The sequence below is a fragment of the Trametes versicolor genome (assembly GCF_000271585.1).
Source record: "Trametes versicolor FP-101664 SS1 unplaced genomic scaffold TRAVEscaffold_6, whole genome shotgun sequence".
In the NCBI taxonomy this organism is placed as follows: Eukaryota; Fungi; Basidiomycota; class Agaricomycetes; order Polyporales; family Polyporaceae; genus Trametes; species Trametes versicolor.
Genome location: NW_007360326.1, coordinates 2,737,356 through 2,760,652, shown reverse-complemented (window position 1 = coordinate 2,760,652; position 23,297 = coordinate 2,737,356). Strand labels below are relative to the sequence as shown.

General features: G+C 56.5%; 8 protein-coding genes across 8 annotated transcripts; 2 read left to right on the top strand and 6 right to left on the bottom strand.

Moving 5' to 3' along the window:
* Positions 1-363: 363 nt before the first annotated feature.
* On the top strand, positions 364-3,675 carry TRAVEDRAFT_168708 (P-loop containing nucleoside triphosphate hydrolase protein; the record flags this gene model as incomplete). The annotated part of the gene is made up of 7 exons (XM_008040827.1): positions 364-693; positions 762-1,391; positions 1,453-2,023; positions 2,097-2,523; positions 2,573-2,712; positions 2,760-3,176; positions 3,231-3,675. 7 exons carry the CDS (start codon positions 364-366, stop codon positions 3,263-3,265), a joined length of 2,550 nt encoding a protein of 849 aa, XP_008039018.1. The 3' UTR covers positions 3,266-3,675.
* A 120-nt stretch (positions 3,676-3,795) lies between these two features.
* On the bottom strand, positions 3,796-5,964 carry TRAVEDRAFT_48125 (uncharacterized protein; the record flags this gene model as incomplete). Its single annotated transcript, XM_008040280.1, has 2 exons — positions 3,796-5,289; positions 5,350-5,964. The coding sequence occupies 2 exons, from the start codon at positions 5,962-5,964 to the stop codon at positions 3,796-3,798; spliced, it is 2,109 nt and encodes a 702-aa protein (XP_008038471.1).
* A 2,099-nt stretch (positions 5,965-8,063) lies between these two features.
* TRAVEDRAFT_123366 (uncharacterized protein) lies at positions 8,064-11,729 on the bottom strand (the record flags this gene model as incomplete). The annotated part of the gene is made up of 11 exons (XM_008040826.1): positions 8,064-8,387; positions 8,595-8,664; positions 8,729-9,342; positions 9,392-9,519; positions 9,574-9,742; positions 9,791-10,189; positions 10,241-10,346; positions 10,399-10,517; positions 10,561-10,876; positions 10,938-11,164; positions 11,217-11,729. Coding segments are annotated over 11 exons (2,985 nt in total), but the record flags the coding sequence as incomplete, so codon positions are not given.
* Positions 11,730-13,224: 1,495 nt separating this feature from the next.
* On the top strand, positions 13,225-15,047 carry TRAVEDRAFT_48123 (uncharacterized protein; the record flags this gene model as incomplete). The annotated part of the gene is made up of 8 exons (XM_008040279.1): positions 13,225-13,622; positions 13,673-13,834; positions 13,895-14,021; positions 14,075-14,259; positions 14,308-14,449; positions 14,522-14,629; positions 14,683-14,822; positions 14,876-15,047. The coding sequence occupies 8 exons, from the start codon at positions 13,225-13,227 to the stop codon at positions 15,045-15,047; spliced, it is 1,434 nt and encodes a 477-aa protein (XP_008038470.1).
* A 2,637-nt stretch (positions 15,048-17,684) lies between these two features.
* On the bottom strand, positions 17,685-18,132 carry TRAVEDRAFT_48122 (uncharacterized protein; the record flags this gene model as incomplete). The annotated part of the gene is made up of 2 exons (XM_008040278.1): positions 17,685-17,708; positions 17,761-18,132. The coding sequence occupies 2 exons, from the start codon at positions 18,130-18,132 to the stop codon at positions 17,685-17,687; spliced, it is 396 nt and encodes a 131-aa protein (XP_008038469.1).
* A 121-nt stretch (positions 18,133-18,253) lies between these two features.
* On the bottom strand, positions 18,254-19,060 carry TRAVEDRAFT_20801 (uncharacterized protein; the record flags this gene model as incomplete). Its single annotated transcript, XM_008039953.1, has 4 exons — positions 18,254-18,501; positions 18,552-18,586; positions 18,617-18,723; positions 18,869-19,060. 4 exons carry the CDS (start codon positions 19,058-19,060, stop codon positions 18,254-18,256), a joined length of 582 nt encoding a protein of 193 aa, XP_008038144.1.
* A 373-nt stretch (positions 19,061-19,433) lies between these two features.
* TRAVEDRAFT_107463 (uncharacterized protein) lies at positions 19,434-19,922 on the bottom strand (the record flags this gene model as incomplete). The annotated part of the gene is made up of 1 exon (XM_008040825.1): positions 19,434-19,922. A coding segment is annotated over one exon (489 nt), but the record flags the coding sequence as incomplete, so codon positions are not given.
* A 2,278-nt stretch (positions 19,923-22,200) lies between these two features.
* On the bottom strand, positions 22,201-23,067 carry TRAVEDRAFT_123208 (uncharacterized protein; the record flags this gene model as incomplete). Its single annotated transcript, XM_008040824.1, has 1 exon — positions 22,201-23,067. The coding sequence occupies one exon, from the start codon at positions 23,065-23,067 to the stop codon at positions 22,201-22,203; it is 867 nt and encodes a 288-aa protein (XP_008039015.1).
* Positions 23,068-23,297: the final 230 nt, after the last annotated feature.

Genomic DNA, 23,297 nt, shown 5'->3' with positions numbered 1-23,297 from the left:
AGGGGGCGAAGTCAAGTAGCGTAGACAATGTAAATCCGACATGCCCACACGAGCGCCTGCCCACATAAATCCATCACGTGCACATATCCCAACCTTATTTCCCCCTCCCTCTCAGCAGCGGCTGGCACCAAACATGAGTAAACAACGGGGCTCGGGCAGAAGGCGCGCGCCGATCCCCCCTATTTGGAAGGGGGCGGCCGCGGGCGCTCTCAATTAAGATATTCTTAATATAATCCTCGGGGAGTGCGCGAGGTACGGGGCGAGATAGGCAACCAGGGTGCTGAAAAGGAAGAGCGCGCTAATCCATTAAAATTCTCGAAGATCTGAGTGCCGTACGTATGCTTCGAACGTAGAAGCACGACTATGGCGGCACCGACTGGTACTTCTGGGCTTCCATCTATAGACGAAATCCGAGCGAAGACTCTGCAGGCTTTTAAACGGCGTCCCTGTCTCTGGCAATGCGAAGTCACCCGGTCTATGCTACGAGGGGATCGGGATGTAGTTTGTATATCTGGCACAGGATCCGGGAAGACGTTAACCTTCTGGATGCCACTCCTCTTCCGGCCTAACGGTATCCAGATAATCATAACACCGCTGAACGTCTTGGGAGTTCAGAACACTAAGCAGTTAGCCGACCTCGGAATTCGTGCTATTGCGATATCAGCGAAAACGGCTACGGCGAAAAATTTTCAGGTCAGTTGTGTCGGGTCGCGCGCCGAGCATTGCGCGTACCGCGCACTTACCGATCTCGTCACATGCAGGACATAGGAATGTGCGCCTACCGCGTTGTTGTGGTCAACCCGGAACAAGCCTTCAAAGTGAAGGGGGGCTTCGCGAAAATCTGGAGAAAGAAGGAGTTTACCGCGCGTCTTATCTCGGTTGTATGGGACGAGGCCCATTGCGTCTTCAGCTGGGCCTCGTTCCGGACCGACTATGCAGATGCGGGCCGCATGCGCAATCTGCTATCAGCGCCGTTTCTCATGCCGTCAGCCACGATGCCAGATCCCGTTCTCAACGGGGTTCTGGACACCCTGCATTTGCAGCGCGCGCGGGTCGAAATACATCGCCGTTCAAACGACCGTCCTAACGTGTACCTCACGGTCAGGAAGATACAGCACGCGCTGGGAAGCTTTCAGGACCTCGTAGAGGTGCTGCTTGGGAAGGGATGGAAACGAGGAGATGGCTTACCTTTCAAGTCTCTGACGTTCTTCGACAATATTGAGGAGTCCATTCAGGCGGCGGATGTTTTGCGGAAGCATTTCCCACCTGAGGACCGTTTCAAGCTGCTTTGCTTCAATTCCGACGTCACAGCGACGTTGCGCGAGGCAGCTACAAACGAGTTCAGAGATGGCAAACTCTGGGGGCTGTATTGCACGGACTCATTCGGGATGGTGAGACCGCGACTTAATTAGTATCATGGTGCCTGGCAACTCACATCAGATATTATTATAGGGCGTTGACATTCCAGACGTCGAGCTCATCGTCCAATGGAAGCTTACCTGTGATATTGACAGCCTATGGCAGAGGATTGGGCGCGCGGCGCGCGGGCCTGGAACCGAAGCGGTCGCCGTAGTGCTAGTCGAGTCCAAGTATTTCGACGAGGAGAAGGAGGCGGCAGCAAAGAGGGCGGAGAAGCGAAGGGAGAAGCGAAAGGAGGCCGAGGTCAACAAGGCGGTGGCGGCAGAGCAACGGAAGCGGAAACGAGCCGAAGATCCGGGTGAGGATGGCGACGAGTCGATTGCCAGGTCGAGATTGCGGCCAGATCAGGCCGCTGCGTCTGTGGCCGAATCATCACAGGCGGTGCACAACATCCCAGTGATGTCGGAATGTGAGAAGCTACGGATAGAGTACAAGAGCTCTCAGGCGGCGGCAGCGAAGGCGGCAGCGGCAGCGGCAAAGTCCAAGTCGAAGAAGGGAGACGGCGAGCTCTCCCCCGAGCTGGACAACCTGGTCAATGCCGCAACACGCCCTTTCAAATGCTATCGTACTCCGATTCAAGCGTATTATGAGAACGATAGAGCAGGTGTGTTGATTCTGCGATTACCTTGATTCTAGCCACGCGAGGGACTTACAGTTTGGGCGTTACGTTAAATCAGTCTCCGATAACGAGAAGTGTTTACCTGGCGCTGGTTGCACGCGCTGCGGACTTCCTGCTTCTCCCGTCTGCTGTTCCCTCTGCAGCCCCTCACACCCTGCCTTCAGCTTCCTCCCCTCTCCTGCCGACATCTCCCGACCCTCCGCTCCTCGCGCGTCCCATATCGAGACCAATTACACCATGAACACTACCGACATCGCCTTCCGACGGGCCCTCCACGACTTCCGCCGCGCCGAGACACTGAAGACATTCGGCCGCGCGCACCTCAACAATATGGGTACGGGCATGATTATGGGGGACGAAGAGCTCGGTCGCATCGCAGACTGTGCACGCGCGCGGAAGCTCAGCTCACTGGACGAGTTGTACAAGGAGGTCAAATGGGACTTGACCTGGGAGCTGGGCGAGGGCATACTGGAACTTGTTGCGACGTGCGTACACATCGCAACACTCCTCCGTAGTAGCTAACGTCAGGACTAGCCACTACCCTCCACCCCCTGCTCCACTTGCTTCACATCCTCTCCGTCCACAATCGGCCGCGAACGCGAACGCGGAATCTGAAGGAACGCGCGCGACGGTCGTTCGGCATTGCGGCGCATGTTTCCAACCCGGGCACACTCGTAAGTGGTAACCACTCCTCGTCTTCACTCTCATTTATTTGCTACAGGACGGAGCAAGCAGTGCCCCCTGTACGGACAGGCGGGGCCCGCTCAGACGGCCAACAAGGAGAACATCGACAGCACCGGCACCACTGCCAACGCCGCCGCCTCCTCTGCCAACGCCGCCGCCTCCTCTGTCAGCGCCGCCGCCGCCTCCTCTGCCAGCGTCGCCTCCTCCGTCAGCGCCGCCGCCGCCTCCGTCAGCACCGCCGCCTCCTCCGTCAGTGCCGCCTCCTCTGCTGTCGGTGCTGGGCTGCCGCAAGGGTCAGCTCTGGGCGGTACCGGCCATTTGCCTGCGCCCGCCCGCCCTCGCAACTATGACGACTTTTGGTCCACGACGGCGTTTCAGGCACCGTCTTATCGACGAGTAGTCTTCAATCCGGAGGCTCTCGCCGCGGCGGCTGCCGCGCGAGGCGTTGTAACAGGTACGTTATGACAACTTATATCACTCCCTCCGCGCTGAAGTCATCCGCCGTCAGCTCCTCCTCCTCCCCCTCCCCTTCGTCGTCCATAACGCCATCGCCGCCATCGGTCCCCGCCGGTGCCTGCCCCCGCGGTGCCGCCCACTCCCGTCGCAGTATTTCTCCTCCACGAACGATCTGGTCTGGTATCGTATAGTTTGACCCCCGCCCCGCGACGTATTCGTTGGGGTGATATTTCTTGATATACTCGTCTATAATTTGGCGGAAGGTAGCACGCATATCTTTCTCGGCACGTTTGTTCGATAAGCCCGGCAGTTTGAAGTTCCGTTCGAAATTCGAGTGGCTATTCCTGTATATAAGGACGAGGATGGACTCGAGGAGGACCCGATTTTTTGTGAAGTTTGACCCGTCGCCTCCATATGTTACCTGTTCGCATTTTAATCCGGCGCTGAATTGATTGTTTTCTAGCAGCTTACTTTTGTAAACAAGTTCAGCAGTTCAACTACCCAATCTACAGCACGGAAAGCATGCGGTTTACCGGTAGGATTGACAAGGATGTTGTACCTGACAGCTCGTCTGTAATCACGATCACTATATGTCATACATCCGGTACAACAGACACTCACCGCAGCTCCTCAGGATACACGAAGTACAGCGCGTGCATAAAGCGCAACATATGGTTTGCATACTTATGTTTTCCCACAGCTCTGAATATTTGAATCCAGCTAGGGAAGAGTGTCTCCACGCGCCCGATGCAGCCCGCGTTCATAGCGTAGGAGAGCTCCTCGTAGAGCAGGAGGTAGTTCAAGGTACGCAGAGTGTTCTCCCTGACCTTGTCGCGCTGACCCGCTGCCTCCTCTTGTTTCCCGTAGAGATCCTGCCCGTCTCCTTCGATATACTGGAGTGCGATACACTCGGCGACCTCCTCGATATTCGCCAAGCTAGGCTTCGTCTCCGCCCACGCGTCCAGTGTCTCGTATCCCCACCGTCTCTTGACCTCGACACCCCACGCATCGAGAATCAGCATCGCTGCAACGTGCGCGATCAAATCATGCCGGTCGCGATATTTCGCGTTCGAAGTGAGCCGCGAGGACGCGTCAGGCCGCAGCTGCCCGACGAGTTTGATGAAGCTCGTATTGTCCACGCGCGCGCCCTCAGGGGTGACTAGGATGCGCCAAATCGCATCGGCGGACGCCATCTTCAGGTGGAATAGACCCAAGACAAACACGACGGCCTGAAGACGATCATACGGCGTCCTTTCCTGGATCCGACGACGCAACGCGGACAGGACCTTCTCGTAAGTGCCCAAGTCGCCATGGATGAGGGTGACGTATTCCGCGAGGTCCTCGATCGTCTCGTCGGGCATAGCAGGATCTTTGTGCGGGTCGCCCACCCCTCCCTGCGCGTACATTGAACCGAGTGCCTCGAGGTTTCCGGATATCGTAGACAGACTGATATCCATCGCGCCAAGTGGCTTCTGATGCAGCTTCACAACAGGGATCGTCTCGATTGGCTCGGGGTCACTGAGTTGACTACGATAGTATGCGAATGGAGCAGGACCGTGCGTCATCAGAGTGCGCGCGACGAACCACGCCCGGAATCGACCTCGCCGGCTCAAGCCTCCTTCCGCGACATCCGGTTCGGGATGGAGTGTGAATAGATGGCGCATTGTAGCGCGGGGGTTATACGGACGCGGGTCGCTAGCCTGGGGATTTGATGGATTTCGGTCCCATAGCTTGGCAGAACACCTCAGGTCCTCCCGCTGGACGCCATGCTCGAGGCGGAGGAGGGTCCCGGTGGCGATGTGTATCAGACCATCTGACGGCTTCTCCACCGTGGGGATCCCCGAAGGTACCTTGAAATCGAGATTGTCGAAAGCATACGACGCGCGGAGTGTCTGCGCCAAGACTCGCACGTCTTCCGAGCCGTGCTCAGTCAGTGATTTGATGGCGCGGTGAATGGACGAGAGTGCGATGGAGATTCCCATTCGTGAGAGGACCTTGACTAGCTTCTCGGGGGCACCGCAAGAGTGCAGGAAAATCCCGGTAAGGCATTGTAAGGCGTTGCAGCGCTGGTCTCGACTGTGCATCAGGATACTAATTATTACCACAGCTTTCTATAAAGGAAGCCTAAATACATTGGTCTACAATGATGGCAAGGGAGCACGGAGGCTCACCACCCGAGACAACAGGCCGCGCCTTCTCCGCCGTTTATCAACGTCATTGACCGGCCTGCTCGGCGGCTGTCCGCCACCTGCGACATCGAGTGCATCATCCCCATCCCAATACTCATCGTCCTCCGGGTCATCCCAAAACGGCGCTCTTCCTCCCGACTGCGCGGCGGGGTGCGCGGCAGGACGTGCCGGCTCCGCCTGTGTCTGGCCTCCTAGCAAGCCAATCACGAGGGCCCAGAGGTCCGGAGCGCTCCTCTCGAGATCATCGGCCATATCGTCCAGCTGGAAGTCTTGAATCTGCATCGGATCTGCTTGCATCGCCCCGAAATGCCACCCATGCGACACACTGGTCAGTTGGGAGACGGCGCCGGAGTGATGCGCACGCGTGATGTCCTGGGCCCATGCCAAACTTGACGACGCCGTCGCGGAGTTGTGATACAGAGCGGCGTGGATAACTCGGGTATTGGCAACGAGGTCTTGGAAGAGTATGTCGTTTGGGCGATTGAACTGATTATGGACCACCACGAAGCTTAGCAGCTCGGAGAGGGTGACATTCACAGACTGTAGGTGTGATAGTACGTTTTGAAGCAGGGTAGATCGATTCGATGTAGTAGACATAGCGGCGTATGCGCGAGAGCCGAGTAATCAAGTGGGATCGACGTAGGGATCGACGGCGTTAAGCAAATATCTTAATTGAGAGCGCCCGCGGCCGCCCCCTTCCAAATAGGGGGGATCGGCGCGCGCCTTCTGCCCGAGCCCCGTTGTTTACTCATGTTTGGTGCCAGCCGCTGCTGAGAGGGAGGGGGAAATAAGGTTGGGATATGTGCACGTGATGGATTTATGTGGGCAGGCGCTCGTGTGGGCATGTCGGATTTACATTGTCTACGCTACTTGACTTCGCCCCCTCCCTCGAAGCAGACGGGTGAGTAGGAGCCTGGGCCCATCCCCAACTGCAGTGACGATACGATTTGGCGCACGCACGCCTGTGTACGCTTAGAAGCCCAACCGTCGAAAAGGCGCCCTCTTCGCACCTCAACGCCGCACTGTCCGGCACCATCAACACGCCGCCACACTCTATTGCATCACGGGGCCTACACTTTCACGTATCGACACGATCAGAGCAGAAAATATCCGCGCTGGGCTCTGCCACTTCATTGCATCGGGGAGAGCACCTCCAAAAGCGTCTACGTGCCACTTCACTCACGTCTCCTCCCTCGGCGTCACTTGGCTTACAACGTCTTAGAAGCACATCCCACCGTTACCCAACGCTTCCGTGCGCGTGCGCGCATTTTAGGAGTTCGACGTCTCCGTGGGGACGCGCGAGGACGCAGGGTAGGTGTGTCCCGAATTCTTCGAGACTTGGTTTGCATTGTAGGAGTGCGGGGAGCGCGCGTAGAGGACGACGAGGGACTCGGTAGTTATCAAAGAGAATGCGCGCATGGGCTTGACGCTGATGGCAATGCGATATCGGCTTGAAAGGACCATCCGTTCGTGCGTATACCATAATCCAACATGTGTAGTGAGAGCAGCTGTTCGGAACAGTTTTTTGTGCCGGGGCTGTGGAGAACACTGTTAAAAATGGATATTTTATATGTGTGCGGAACAGCTGCTCAAACAGACGGTGAATAGAGGTGTGCACCTTTTAGGTGTTCTGAACATCTCATACAGGCGTCGATCCTTCCCACATGGGGCCCTGCTATTTCGCAAAATCGAGAAACGGGGTCTTTCAGACCCCCGTTCCCGTTCCCGTTGCCCTGATTCGTTATTCGGGATGGAGAACTATCCTGCCCTTCGTAAAACCGGGACAGGGGGCCGGTCAGACCCCGTTCATCCTGTTGCATTTATACATCCGTCTCCTGTCCCTGTTGTCAGCTTTGTAATTCGAAATTTCACCCCGGTATCATTTCGCAAAATCGGGGGACAGGGTCATTCAGACCCCCTTTCCCATCTTTATAGCTCGGGCTTTTCTTTTCCTCCCTAATTCGTTGTTCGGGGCCAAGAACCGGCGTTAATTCCTACGTAATTTTGCAAAATGGGGACGCGGGGTCTGTCAGACCCCGTTTACGATTTTGCATCTCGGGGCCGAGAACCGGCGTTAATTCCTACGTAATTTTGCAAAATGGGGACGCGGGGTCTGTCAGACCCCGTTTACGATTTTGCATCTGTCCATGCGTCTCCAGCCCCCCTGTCGGTTTTGAGTCTCACCTCGTACCATTACAGGGTCTACAAAGCCCCTTTTCCCGTAATTTTGCAAAATGGGGACGCGGGGTCTGTCAAATTTTCAAACCCTGTCTTCAATTCTGCATCTGTCCATGCAAGATCTACGAGACGTCAATGTCCCAGTCGGTTTGTCCCGGTATTCGGCAACCGCTGTGGCTGAGGTCCGCCGCCGGCGTCTACATCAGCAAACGTGCAGGTTTTCTCCAGCACGACGAGGAACGACACGGATGACGTGGAGGTACGCGTCAGATGGCCGCGCGACACTCGCTTTCTGCGTCGCTATGCGTAGCGCCCGCGGCATTGGTCGCGCGCCGCTGACTCTCGAGAACATGGTCGCGCGAGACCATGATCATGTAGAATGCCATGTACGAGAATCACACGCCGCCAATGTATGCAGCACTATGTAGCATAACATATATACGCTGAAAAGCAATAGATATGAGTCCGCGCGACCGCCCTGTCCAAAGCCCAGTCGAGTGACTCGAGTACCCGCCAACCTACAAGGGTGCAAACCCCTCAGCCGCGAAGACGAGGTCGGGATAGTAATCGTCGTCTTCGGGTGCATCGTCGCCCTCCGCATCCTCATCTACGAACTCACCATCCTCATAGTACTCGTCCTCGTCCTCGTCCGCCTCATCCGCCTCGTCCTCTTCATCCTCATCTGCCTCCACGACGTCCTCCTCGATCTCGTCCTCTTCGTCTTCGTCTACGGTGTCTTCATCCGAGGTATCCTCGTCTGTGTCTTCGTCTTCGTCAACAGTGTCCTCGTTTGCCAAGCCTTCGAGCAAACCCTCGTTGTCGTCAACCATGCGATCGCGGCGCTCGCGTGTTCATCTAGCAGCTGCACGCATATCGCGCTCACTGGGCAACGGGTCGCGCGGAGATGATGGGTCGTCTGGAAGCTCGCGCGGGGATGACGGGTCGGCCATGGATTGCGCGTCACGCTGACTGTCTGCGGATTCAGACGAGTCTGCCTCCAAGGCCATCAGAGCGCGTGTCCGCAGCGCGTTCAACTCCGAGTACTTGACGTCTTGCCATGTGGCGCGATGTCCAACGCCACCGCCAAGGTACCGCATGTACATATCCCGGTCGACGAACCTGTATATTGTGATTAGTTATAGACAACTTGAATGCTACCGTAGATTCGGCAAGGGGTACTTACATGCAGGCGTAATAATAACGATAATCTTCGTCATTTTCGGAGGTGTGCCGAGCCAAGGGTGAATGCCGCAGGAGCGCGTCGGTGAAGCCGTGGTGGAACGCAGGCAGCAGATAAGCCCCGCGGATGACATCGGATGGGTTCACGAATCCGAACGGGTGTGTATCCAGGTCGTTGGCGTCCACGAAGGAGAGGCGTGGTAGGCATGCTTCTGGGAAGCCGAACGGGGTGTCATTGTCCAAGCAGTACCATCGCACCCAGAGGAAATCCATGTGTACGCCCTCGCGCATGAGACGAGTTGCTCCCGCACCAGTGTAGTGTACATTAGCGTGAAATATGTCTATGACCCGAGCGTACCAGAATGGATGGGCGGAGAGGGGATCGTCAGCAAGCAGCATGATGTCGGGGTGGGTGGTCGGTTTGATGACGTCTTGATCACGCCGGATGTCGTATGTCATGTAGTTGACACGCAGAACCTTGTGGCGATAGATGCGGTCATTCTGCACTTCGATGCGGTCGAGCTGCGCATCAGTGAACGTGCCAGGTTCTCCGCCTTCCCCATGCGGCAAGTCGAGGAGTCGACCCAGAAGGTGCGCGCGGAGAAGAGGAATGAAATTCTATGCGGGAATGTCAGTAGCGGGACAAGGCACAGCTCGCACAACTTACATCTGCAGCCGGATCATCCCGATTCCTGGAGATCCAATTGCGCATGCCAAGCGCCAGGCGCGAGGTGTTCGAGATGGCATAATGATTGAGAGGGTCAGTTGGTGGGAGTGGCGAATCTGGGCGACTGTCTGTGTCGTGTCCACTAGGCTCTGGATGTGGCAATGTGGACGGAGGGGCCATACAAGCAAGGCGGTCTTGCCTCAGACGTTCACGGCGTGGGACATAGTCGTCAAGCTTCCGAATCGCACGCATGAGCGCCGCGCGGCGTAGATGCTTGGCGATCTGAAGCTCGTAGCCGATTTTATTTGTGTGTGCATAGAATCTCTTGACGTGACGATGTTTGAGTTCACCCTGAACATTTATTAGTATAGGAAACTGGCGAACATTTGGTGCACTTACTACTTGCGTGCTCCCGGTGTCACTTGGGCCAGTCATCTCGATCACATCGGGGTAATCCGGGACACCGTGGAACTTGAAGGTGTTCAGCGTGTTGTAGTGCACCGTGAGGCGTTCACGGGCTTCAGGCGGTACATTGCGACCGCACTTCTCCTTACGGCGCACACGGGCATCAACTTCCCTAGAAGGCTCGTGCGTCTCCCATCGCTCGCAGGTCGTTGCCGCGAAGTGCCGCATTGCGTCTGTCATATGCGTCGTTGCGGCGCGGAGGATTTTGATCGTAACGGCGGTGTGTAGTCTCAGCTTGGCGAGGGCATGCCAGTTTGCGAGCTCAAAGAGTAGGTCAGCGACGGTTTGATCATCACGTAGCGGGAGGAGCCCTTCAAAAGCAGGTATCATGACCTAAACGTGCTGATTAGTGCACATAAATAAACGGGAGCAAGCACGACTTACTATCAAGAAGTCCTCATAGTCCCGCGTGGCAATCTGCTTGCGCGAGCTCATGTCCTTCCAAAATCGGCGGATCTTGTCTTGACCAAAGGTTGGCATCGCATGCATCCTACGAAGGCCCGCATCAGCATTGGCAATGTGGAAATTAAATATGTACGCACCTTCTGTTAAAATCTTGCACCACATTGTCGCCTTGGGCGGCCAATAGCCGTAACAGATGGGTGAATGTCCCCTTCCAGATCCCGAGCTCAACCTCGTGCATCAAGTCGGGGACAAACAGCTCGTATGCATTCACCCCGAGGTCCCCAAGATGCACAGAGAACGCGGAATGTTCGTTGAGAGATGTCAGCGTGATCAGTTAGCCCACAAGATAGGACAATGACACTTACCTGTATGGGGTTAAGGGACTGATAGTCCAGGAGAGCCTTCAGCTTCTCGCTCTTCAGCGAGCGTCCCTTCTCGAAGACCTGTTTACGTGCGCGCTTTATTTGTTTTCGAACCTTCTTACTATCCTTGCGCTTGTCAGCAGACCGCCGCAGCATGTCCTCGGGGGTTCCGGCATCACAGAGGTTGTTGTGGGAGACAAGACAGCGGGGGCAGGGATGTTTCGAGAGGGGCTTCAAGGCAGTCAGCAGGATCCTGCAAAGGTGCATGAGATACAGTCAGGATCAAGCTCATGACTCTGCCATGAGAGACATACTTCTCAGGATAGTCAGCTGAGTATGAGAAGATGCGTGGAAAAATGCGCCGGGTCACTCCATCGCCGCAGACGACCAGAATGCCATTCTTGTAGGCGTCCATGAACTCATCGTCGAGTAGCAGCAGCCAAATACGCTGCATAAGCTCACGCTTGCAGAACGTGAGGACGTCGGCCGAGGGAGACGTCTTGTAGTGCTCTTTGTAGTAGTCGCGCAGTTCGTCCGGGAGCTTAAACTTCACGTGAGCAGGGCATTGTAATTCAGGCGCACAAAGTACTCACTGATGGGATATATGCGAGATGATGTGCTGCGAACTCGGTCGGCATCCCGCGGATATACTTCGAGAGGTTTCCGAGATACATGTAGATTGGCCAGAGTGCCGCTGACCCGAAGCTGGTGAGATGGGTCATGTCCGACCACAGCAGAATCGCGGCTATGACATATTCGACATCCGCAGCATCAGTAGAGTTGCGCGGTCGCGTTTGAATCTTCTCGAACTCGTTGTTCATCACGTCCGCATTGTACGTATCAGTGATAATGCGAATGGGATTCACACCGTGGGGAGGGGCTGCGCCGTCAGTGCGGGGTGTCCAGAACAGCTTGTGAGGGATCCAGTGGTACTGCTCTGCGAAGCGAGTGTCCTCCGCTGCCGCTCGGACGAGTGGTATGAGGCGGCGATGATAGATCCCGTCGACTTTGAATCTGGGGGCCACATCCTCGGATACATACTTAACGCCTGTCTTGGGTAGTGGGATCTCGACTGAGCCCTCTGTCCAACCGTCCTCTGCGGAGAAGATGCCCTGTGGATGGACGTACTGTACCTGCCCGACCAATCCGGCGGGTCACAGGTCACAAGGGCCCCCGCCGCCCCGCATTTCGGCAGTTGTCCCGGGTCACAGCGGGTCCCGCCGCTCCAGGCCGTATTTTTGCGGTCGGTCACACCCCAAAATCGTTCCGCCGGCGGCCCTGCGGGGCTACCGCGCCGCTTTGTGGTACGGATGGTCACAGTCGCGGCCGGGCGCGCCGCTTTTTGTGGTCGCGCCGCTTCGGGACCCGCGGTCACACCCCAAACCCCCTGCCGGATTGGTCGGGCAGGTACAGTACTCGTCGAGTATCTTCTGCGCCATTTCCGCGCGGAAACCCTTGAGGTCGTCGGCTGAGAATCCTTCCGATGTGACGGCATCGATGAGGTCGTCGAGGTCTTCCTTCGATTTGGTGAGAGAGGCATTGTAGAACCAATCGTAAATCCGGAACTGGGATTTGTTTGGAAAAGGGCCGACGTTCGAGGAAGCAGGGGGCACATTCCCAGCAGGATCGGCTGGGTTGGCAGGCTTAGCTGGCTCAGCGGTCCCGACGGCGTCAACAGGGGGAATGGCGAGTGCCGAGTGGCGTGTCAGCCAGTAGATACTCTTGTATGTCTGTGCCGGCGGCTCTACAGCTTCCTTGGCAAGGGTTGGGGTGTCGCACCTTGTGGCAAGGCTTGCGTGCGCCTCCGGGTCCTGCTGCGGTGCGACGGTGTACTCTCGGTAGAGACCGAAGAAGTTTGGCGGGGTGCGGAAGAGATCCGGGAGGGGGAGCGGTTCTTCTTCAGCGTCTTTGACAGTCGGGGAGACATACCGCGAGCGTGGTGGAGATGGCACTGCAGCTTCTGCAAAACCTTGAGCTACATGAGGGGGGAGGTCTTGTAGGTTTGTTGGCACAAAATCATCCAGTAGTTTGGGCACACGGAGGATACGCCCGCTCCGACGAGTAGTGTGAATGGGAGCAGGGCTCGGATGTCTGGATACCTGAAAATACACATAAGATATGCAAAACAGAGATAAAAATGGTAGCGCACCGGCGCATCATTGACACTATTCATGCCCTCAAGCCGTACCCGTTTTCGAGCACGTTCCTCCTTTTCCTCCTCGTCGCACGCGCGTTTTACGAAGGCTTCGACCATCCCAGTGATCCTCAGTGTGCAAGTCTTGCTGTGAATCCCTAGACCATTGTCGGTTGGTGAGGTAAAATCACATCCAGGAGCGTCACAGAAGAGCATTATGTATAAGCAGAGGGTCGTGCAAGTGAAAGAGCAATTCAGAGAGAGGCACGTCGCGATGCGCAGGACTCGTCGGTGCGGGGAAAGCGATCACATGATGTTTCTGAGCAACACGTCGCGTCTCGAGCGCCTAAGCATCTCACTGCTCCTTGACTCTGGCCCGGCTTCTCTTCCAGATCGGGACAGTATAAAAATGCGTTCTTGCCTGCCTCCCCTCATCGCACGGCTTGTCCTTTAACCCCATCATCGCCATGACCAGAGGATTTGTCGGACTCATGCGCGTACAGCGCAGGAAAGGATCTCGCACCGAGCACCACTTGCCCATGAACCCACCATCTTCTCTACCTTCCTCCTCTCCACCAGCACGCGCACCATCGCCTCTACCTCCACCGCCGCTTCGCCTTCTCCCACCACCTGCCTCGTCGCCATCCCCTGAACCCCACTCTCCGCCTCGTCAAGCCTCAGGAAGCTCTCGGGATGCACAGGCTCACCAGAGCACAAGATCTCGCAACGACGGAACCCAATCGGCTGAAGAAGACAACGCTGCAGAGCGTCGGCCCAGGAAGAAGTCAAAGTCAGCAGGGAAGCCTGTAGTTCAGTTCGACGCACACGTTGTGCATCTTTATGAGCACCTGGTACTCGGCTCAACGTACGCAACCTTCCTCCGCAATGACTATATGCGCACTGATACCCCTGTAGGAAACCCCAACGCATCGCCGATGGTACAGAGTTTATGTACAACATCATGCGGCTATTCCCGCGCGAGATTGGCTGCTTTGTAGGGTACTACCAGGTGCTCACTGACGGCCTCGCGAAGGACGGCACGTATTCGCCCGACGACCCGGAGCAACAATCACCTCTGTGAGTCTCAGTTGTCTGCCTATATATGCGCCTACACTGACCTGCTATTGGCTGTACTAGCGTCTGGAGCCGGTACTGGGAAGGCATCTGCTACTTCGATCTCATCAAGTCCGAGTTCCCAGGCCTCGAGTTCCATATGCCTTACCTACGTCGCCACCCGGAGCTTGTCAACAACATGGCTAAATGGGTGAGTGACACCACACTATATTTGCGCATATACTCACGCATATATGCCGCCAGATGAAGGCTACTGCCGGCAAGGCCCGGAGCGACGACGCCAATCGGCTCAAGGACAACATCCGCGCAATCTTGGGTCTGTCCGAGGAAGTCGAGGACAAGGCCCAGCGTGGGTTCAGCACTCCAGAAACAGGCAGGCTTCTCTGCCCTGTCACAATGCTCGACCACTTTGACAAAGACCCGTACAAGTACGCCCGTAGCCACTGCCCTGGTCCCTATGCACTAATGTTATCCAGGTTCTGTCGGGACGTCCGTGACGGCGTCAAGACCGGTCCTGTCGTCGGAAGCGGGGATTACCCCGTGCTCTTTTACGACATGGACCTCTATGTTGCCGGGAAGTCAAAGCCTGGCCTCTTCAAGAGCCAGGCTCTCCTGAATGTAAGGGCAAGTACACTATCTTCTCTGCCTGTCACTCATTGTCCCTACAGTCTGCCAGGCTTGTCTTTCAAGGTCCGACGGTGGCGAAGGAAGAGCAAGAAGAAGGGTAAGGTGGCGCTCGCAACCAAGAACAATATCTACAAGATCAGCACTTTTGTGATTATCTACATCGCAGTCCTTGTATGCTTCTCTGTATCAGCGCCCTCGAAGCTCGCCGTGCTGATCCTCTGCAGACTCGCTTCGCTATCAATGCTCGGACACAGTGGGACAACGATGACGGTGACTTCATCGGTCAGGAATTCAACACGCTCGTCATGACAGCGTTCCTGGAAGATGATGATTGGCACGACAAGCTTGTTGAATGGTGGAGCCAGTGAGTACTGCATGGTTTGTTGTCTATGACCTATATTTTGATGACCCCGCCAGGGAGCTGTTTGGCAACAAGGACAGCCGCGCCAGCCGCCGCGCTACTAACGGACCATCCACGCACGACCGCTTGATGCTCGAGATCGCTCAAGAGAAGGCCGAAAAGGCCGCTGCAGCCGCCACTGCTGCCGCCTCCGCCGCTCATACACCGCCGCGCCGCTCGCCCACATAGACCGTACGTCCATACGTCCCACACTGTTTTCAGCACGCTCATGTTTCGCTCTTGTTCACTGACAGGAGGACATCCCCGGCTCCCTGACGGCACACGGCTCCTCTGCAATCCATCTTCGTCCACCACCTCGCGCGCGGCCCCTGTCCTTGTGCACGGCCCCTCAGGCTGTCCTCGCGCATGGCTCTTGTCCTCGGGCGCAGCTCCGGTCCTCGCGCGGCTTCTGTTCTCGTACAACGTCTCTGTCCTGATGCAACATCTCTGTCCTCGCGCGCTGTTTCGCTCTTCTCTCTGATCCCCTCTGACGCGTCCCTTGCTTTCGAAATTCCCTTGTGTCTACGGCCTGTGTCTGCCCGCGGCCATCCGGGTATGCTGCGATGTATAGATGAACAGTGTACTACTGTCTAATAGAATGTCTCGCCTCTCGTGCGCACGTCCCGCTCGCGAGAATGGCCGAAAATTGGAGGGGGCACGGGGTTCCATGTTACGGTGTGCGGGGGTCTGCGGCGCTCTATGGAGCTACGGATATCACGGCGCGCGCTCATGCGGCGTGCTACCTCACCGCGCGCGACATTATCGGTCGCTCTAGGGAGCCTCGTGCAGGGCTCTCGATAGCTCTCTAGAGTCTTGCGCCGGGTGACCCAGCATGATCGAGACTCATGCGCGAGGTTCTGCGTCGTTAATGTTGTAGGACGTATAGGTCCATCGAGTAGAAGGATGTTTCGTACGGTACGGCGCGTGCGCGCCTATTACGATTACATAAGCATCGCAGTCTTTTCCTGCTCGTCTTTTGCCTTCGCTCCCTCAGCTCTTCTATCACCACCGTGTACGGAGACTGAGGTCAGTTCTATACGTTCCCATTCACCTAGTCTACAGTACTGACAACCATACGTAGTCTGTCTGTCTCGTATTCTAGGTAAACTAATACAGCTCTTCTATCACCACCGTGTACGGAGACTGAGTCTGTCTGTCTCGTATTCTAGCGTCAGCGATATCCGACAAGAGTTACACGTCGTGCCGCCCACTCTCCAGACTTTCATGGCTCCTACACGTCATTGAGTAGAGCTCTATGAATTATATAGCACGACACTAATGACGCAGCATTACGAAGAGTTACCGAGAAAGGACACCCACTTTGCTGATGTATTTGCGCGCATGTAGACTCCAACGCCTCGCGCCACCGCGCGTACCCTCCCCGCCTCGTGCGACCTCGCGTGCATATCACGGCAAACATCGGACGATATCAGGACCCCTGATACAGTTCATGAACTTGAAGCAAATTATAACTGGCCTCAAGATTTCTGACTCGCTACCAAAGGCCTAGTAATTTTGTACGTCCGTTAGATATTGGGATACCAGACATAAAGAACAGTCCTTGAGCACGAAACAGTGAAGGAATTTTAAATGACGCGACCGTGCCGGCCCAAGGGGATCGCGTATGAAATCTGTAAGGCATTAAAGGAGTCATATGGATTCTTTACACCGGAATAGTACAAATGTCGTGTTACAATGAACATTGTAATCCCTGGCACGCGAAACAGCGCCGAAACTTAGCGTATCATGAACATGTCGGTCAGTATGATAGCCTTTGAATATACAATGTGGCGGGCAGAGTGAAATGGCATTGTCACAATAAATTCCGGGACAATCGGAACGGGCCTGATATTCTATATATCGGGAACAATGCACAAGGCATGATATGCTTCTGACACTTTGAATATCATAAGCTTATCTGGGTGCAAAAGGTATTCAAAATATCATAAGGCATGATATTCTACTGACATGCGCGTGGTATTTAAAATATCAAAGTGTAATAATTGCGTCGAGGAGCTGCTCGGAGCTCCTTGGTGCACCTCAGAGCTCCTGAGCGCGCCTCGGAGCTGCTGGGAGCTGCTGGGAGCTCCCGAGCGCACCATAGCACGCCACACCGCTCCCAGACGCACCTCTGCGCGCCGCGGCAGCTCCTCAGCGCGTCGTGGGAGCGCATACCCGCGCCAGAGAGCCCGCCGCGCTTTGAAGGGCGCGTCTGCGCTACCGGCGCACCCGAGGGATGTCTCGCGGGGCACCTGTGAGTGCATCGGGCTTGTTGGCCTCTTTGCCCGCGTGCATGCGCAGCGTCGAGATGCTTCGCGCACGTGTGTGCGGGTTAGGCGGTGAGGCGAGGGGCAAGGTTCCCGAGGCGGAGTTGTTGAGCACTGGCGAGTGGCCACTGAGCGGGTACGCGTGGGGGGGGGGGGTGCTGGTTCAGAGGCGGGGCGGGGCGCAAGGCTCCTGAGGCGGAGGTGCTGAGGGCGAGCATGTTGTCGCCAAACAAGTGTGCAAGGGGCGGGCATGTGCAGTGCGTGTGCGGGCTCAGTGATGGAGTGTCGTGCAGGAGCACTGACACGGGAGGCGGAGGCGTGGAGGGCGGGCAAGTGGCTGCCGGACAAGTACGTGAGGGGTGGGCGGAGCGCGTCATTGCCGAGCAAGTACGAGAGAGGCAGGCGGGCGTGTGCGCGGGCTCAGCGTCGGGGTGTCGTGCAAGAGCACCGACACGGGGGATCTGGGCGCTGGCAGGGTGTCAGCGGACGAGCACGCGAAGGAGAGAGGGGGAGGGGGGAGCGTGTCATCGCCGAGTGGGAGCACGAGACGCACTGACAATCAGGGAGCATTTGTGATGGCTTGCTGTAGCCGAGCGTCACAATGGCGCATATCCATGCCAGAGAGCCCGTCGCACTGCGGAGGGTGCACCTGCGCTACTGGTGCCCCAGAGGTACACCTCACGGGGGCACCTCTTGCCCGCATAGGGTGCCCGCAGGACACAGCCTCCTCGTATGTCCTGCATCAGTTCCCCACAGAACCCTCGCCTGTCCTCGAAGCCTGCGACAGCGTCCATCACGTGCGTGTGTGGCGGACTCCGGTGCGTCGATGTGTGCGGCGTGGGCGTGGGCGAGTTCAGCAGTGGGGCATCGTGCGAGAGCCCCAAAGCAGAGGAGCTCAACGCTGGTGGGGAGCCGGCAGACGGGTACGTGAGGTACAGGGAACGATGGGCAACAGGCGACGAGCTAGGGAGCACGTCATCACCGAGCAGGAGCACGCGCACCGCCATCGAGGAGCGCAGTCAGAGGGCCCGTCGCGCTGCGCAATCCACGGTATCTTTCGACGTGCGGGAGCTGCGAGAAAAGGCCTTCCCCCTGCATGACTTCAATCACCAGGCCCGGTATGCAGAGCTATGGAAGTGGAGGTGAGAGGAGGCCGAGGTCGCGCCATGTCACGCATGGGGAGCTGGCAGTGCGGTTGTCAAGGGCGTGAAGGATGTCGGTGACACATGTTCCCCGTACACGATCGCGGAACGCAGTATCATACATCCTCACCATGTTGGCAAATATCGGATCTTTTGGCCACTCCATTGATTGCATGAGCCAGCGGAGGTTCGTGCCAATGTACCAGCACCGCATGAAGGTTCCGGGCATGTCCTCTACAGCGCAAGTCAGGCAATGATTAGCAGGGAAGAGGAAGGACACTCACCTGCCCTGGAATTGGTACTCATGTGCTGGAGGGTCCTGTTGTAACGTTCAAAAGGGAATGCCCACCATCCGTGAACAGGCCCGAACACTTCCAATAGAGGGCGGAGATGAAGAGATAGATGGTGGTTTGGAACAAGCTTGTGGTCGTAGAGAGAGTAACCCGCAAAGATATGCTTCCATGTGATGGTCATACAGTGCGGCGCGCTGATTGGTCATGGACCATTGACTAGCCAGCCCGACTGCGGAGACAAGATGGACAAAGTTCTCAAGCACGGCTTTCTCCTTGGGGGACGCGCCTGAGGAGCTCCAAAGACATACAAGGGTAATCACTAGATTGACAGTAGCTACCGTGCACCAGTGATCTGCTTTGAGCTTGCCATGAGCGGGACTGCCGAAGTCGGACGGGGGTTTCTCTAGCCAGCTTGGGAATATGGTGGACACGATGTCCGACCGCACCTTCTCGAGCACATCCTTGGAGAAGATATTGTACCACAAATTTTCTCGTGGCATGTTGTTGGCAGGGAGATGAAACCTGGCGGTGGGGACGTTCAACACAGGCGGTAGGCGAAGGTTTGCTGCACCATTCTTCTTAGCCTATGCTGTCGTCGTCAAGAGGAGTCAGTTACTAGTATGTGTGCGCAGAACTGGCACTCACTCAGTTGAGCAGCGCAGATGCTATCTCCAGCCTAGTAAGCTCCGAGCTTGTCTGACCGAGGATGTTATTGAACCGCCCCACTGCGGAGGTTTAGTCCTTGCGTATGTTGGCGAGTGTCTTCTGCGACCCCACACACGTCACAGCGAATACTTTGTCTAGGTATGCTTGTTGCTGCACAGGTGTATGTTCTGTGGCCTTCAAAGCGGTGGGCTGTTTATCTTGTGCTACATTGACACCCCATAAACGCCTACAGTGATGATGGACTTTGCCGAGGAACAAGTTGTGCATGACATCAAGCACTGTGAAGCACGTAGGATCCCAATAGGGTAGACGGAGGAGCTCCAACCACCGGATTCTGTGATCGGCGAAGACGCTATTGCGGGCCCCCTCGGTTGGTGCTTCCTTCCACTGCTGTGCAATGTTGAGATGTGTTGACCAGGTGTGAGGCCGGGGCCAGGCAGAGCGCTCGACATTGTTGATCTCGTCGAGAGTGAGCGGACAGAAGGAACAGAAATGCCGGGAGGAATGCGAGGCAAAGCCAGCTGTTTTGTGGAGCATGGGGAGATCACAGACCAGAGGTATCAACGCCGCACGTATGACGCGACCCACTGGCTTCATCGCTGTCTTCAGCAGATAGATTCCAGGGTTCCAAAGCGCCAGCAGCTCATCGACCAGAGGCCGGAGCAGCTCGTTTAGCTGTTTGAGGCTTGGCTCCTTGGCAGTAATATGCCCGGAGGTGGTAAGTGCACCGTATTCCCATGGAATCTGGTGGAATCCGAAGGATGCCGATGCTAGACACCGGTTTTTTCTGGTTTCCACTGGTGCATGTTGTAAACCATTGCCATTCCAACAGCCTCCAATGGCAGTTGTTGGAGTTCACTGTTGTTTGACTGAGTCCACTGGATGCTGGTGGACGTTTCTGGTGGTCAGTGTACTGTGCTGGAATTCCAGCTGCAGCCAATGACTGTCAATGAATGTTGATGTAGTACAGTACATCAGCAAAATGGTGACTATGCTGTATCACAAGATGGGTGCGAGAATGGGCTAGCACCCTCTGGCGCAAATTTTGACACCACAGCGAATGGATCATCGCCATGGAAGCCCTGCTCACCCACAAGGGTCTCTATGACATCATGTGCGAGCATCCAAACACCTTGCGTCCTGCTGGATCCAACAACATGAAGGCCGTTTGTTGCGCGGCCTGGCAGCACGTCCGCAGGACGCCTCCGAGTCTGCTTACATTACAAACACGGCCTTTCTTACTTAGCTAGGATCATTTAGTTACTGGTTTACTCTTTTCGTATAGCTTGGCATTGACTGACTACAAAGTGCTTATTAGCACACTAGAAAATTTCTATTATTCTCTACTATAAGTACTAGTCGCCTTCTGCTCGTAATATCATCATTATATTCCTCGCTCTTTTCTCGTCGACCTCTCGACAGGTTATGAGCCCTGAGCTCTGACCTTGCTGTTGTATTTGGCTCGTGATATCCGTCAAGCTTGCGCTCCGGTCTCGTATGCCCGGTGTCTACATACCATCTAGTACGATCCCGCGCGATGCATACAATAGTGGCGGCGCACTGCTCTCTTATCCCTCGCCTGCCCTGTACGCACCAGCTGTTGCAACCGTGATACATCATAAACTGACTACCTGCCTGAGACGTTTTACATCATAAACTGTTTATGTACTGATCTATCACGAGGGCTTGTATAGCCGCCTGCGGGGTTGTAGGCCCTCCCCCAGCATCTCGGCCGCCTTCCCAATGCGGCAGTTTGCCTTCGCGTATGCTCCTCCTCCTTGCTTACTGGTGTACACACCCCCAAATGGCAATACACGGTGCTACCTACTTTGGCCAGATCTACTGATCTGATGCCTGCCCCTCCTGGACGAGACCGCACTGCACGCGCCCTATGCGCCTTGCGTAGCACGCCGTGTGCGCCCTAATGTAGCGCGCGCCGCGCCCCATCCCGCCCGCCGCACCCCATCCCGCCTGCCGCTCCTATCCCGCCCCGTTCGATGCACGCGCAGGCAGCACTGTGCGCGCGCCCTGTATGCCTTGTGTAGCACGTCCTGCGCGCCGTAATGTAGCATGCGCCGCACCCCGTGCCGCCCGCCGTGTTCTAAGCCGCGCGGCGCTTCTACCCCGCCTCGTTCGATATGTGCGCGGACAGCACAGTGTGCGCGCGCTGTGTGCCTTGCGTAGCCCGCCTGCGCCATCTCACTGTAGCCCGCCATGCTGCATCGCATTCCGCACGCACCGCCTCGCCCCTCGTCCGCTGCGCGGGCGCTCCGAAGGTTCTGCATCGCACAGCCGGCCTGTCATGTCTCAATGTAGCGCGCCCTGCCTATCCCGCATCGCCTGATGTGCGGGCACTCCAAAATCTCCTTGCAAGTGCAGCACCGTGGAGGCGCGTCCTCAGACTACCGACCATCTCGCCTCGCGCACCACACCGCGATGCATCCCCCAATGCCTACTAGTACGCTCTAGCGGGTCCGCCCGCACGGTCCGCGACGCTGGCATTTGCGCGCACATTCGGCGCTGCACAATGCGACATGCGGGCGAGCACTGCGCAGGATGCGATACAATTGTAGCCCAGGATACATCTCTGTAGGAGCCGGGGTGTATTGTCTGCGCGTCGCGCGCGTGATACTCACCTAGCAGAAGGACTGATAGTCCACTTTCGACTCAGGCTTGCTGCTGTTTGTTGAGTGAGCCGTTAGTGTAAGCAGTATACATTCACTCTAATGCTACAAGGAAGTCTGCAAGGCGGCGGTTAGTCGACGTGAAACCGGAGATGAAGAAGAGCACGTACACAGGAAAACAGATGAGATGGAAAGGGCAGACACGTCAGGGACATGCTGAGGGAGAGCATACATAGCGCTGGGAGCGGGAGCAGTGGTGGGTTGTCCGAGGAGGAATCGAGCGACGAGGTGGCGGGCACAGGGAAACCCCTGAATAGTGACCGAGTTCAAGGGAGGCAGGCTTCTGGGGGTCAAGCGTTTGCGAAAGGTGCGAGGTCTTCACCATCGAGTTGATACATCTCTGCGAGTGTTGGTGCGTCCAGGTTGTTGAGAACCTCGGTGGTGTTCTCCGCATTCTGCAAGGTTGCCCAGTCTGGAGGAGTGCCGCCTCGCGCGACGGTTACCATGTCGCGACAAACGACGATGCAGGTTGTGTGCATGGCACGACGGATATGGGCTTGCTTCGCTGCGTATGCAGCCAGGCCTTCACGTAGACAATTGTCGGTAGTGAACCGAGCCGCCCCACACGCCATCCACTTGGTCTCCTCGTACTCCAGGGTGGCCAGAACGCGCCGCATCTCCTCCTGGAGGATCTTCGTTTCCTCCTCCCACCGCATCTTTCGTGCCCGAGCCTTCAGCCATTCGACGCGCAAGGAATCCGTCATAAGGCCATCTTTACCCGCATCCGCCGCATGCCAGATCCACAAGAGGACACGATGCCCCTCCGCGGGCCCAGCCTTGTCTCCGTGTTTCCGTTTCCGTTTAGCCACTGCATCTGGATCATCGTCTTCTAGCCCTCGCACGTCCCAGTCCTCGAGCACGTGGTACTTGGTCTCCCATTCACCGGGCCCCGAGAGCGCGAGCTTAGCACGCCGCGCTCGCCGATACTTCTCCACCGCACAAGTCTTCCGCTCATCCTGGGATGTGAGGTCGCCGCGGACGCGAGTGTTTGGTCCCTGGTGGCGGACGTTCGTTTGCTTGTATCGGTAGAGGTGGTTGATGATGTGCAACTTGATGCGAAGATCTTCGAGGGTGTCGTGGCATTGAGCTTTGTGCAGGCGGGCCTCCATCTCTTGCAGGCGCGGCGAACATACGGTGTGGCGATGTCGAGGGTTCATTTCTGACAGAAGGCCGATGTGGATGTCTTCGACGGCTTCGACCTCAGTTGAATACGCGGCGTCTTGAGCAAGTAGGGATATGGCGCGGGGCATGTAGATTGCTTGTAGCTCCCGAAACTTCTGGATTTTCCAGCGTAGCGCGTTGCAGTGTTCGTGGACACTCAGTAGTTTGCTCGGTGTCGCATTCTTGGCGTCCGCTTTTAGAAGAATCCTGTTGAGCGACCTGCATC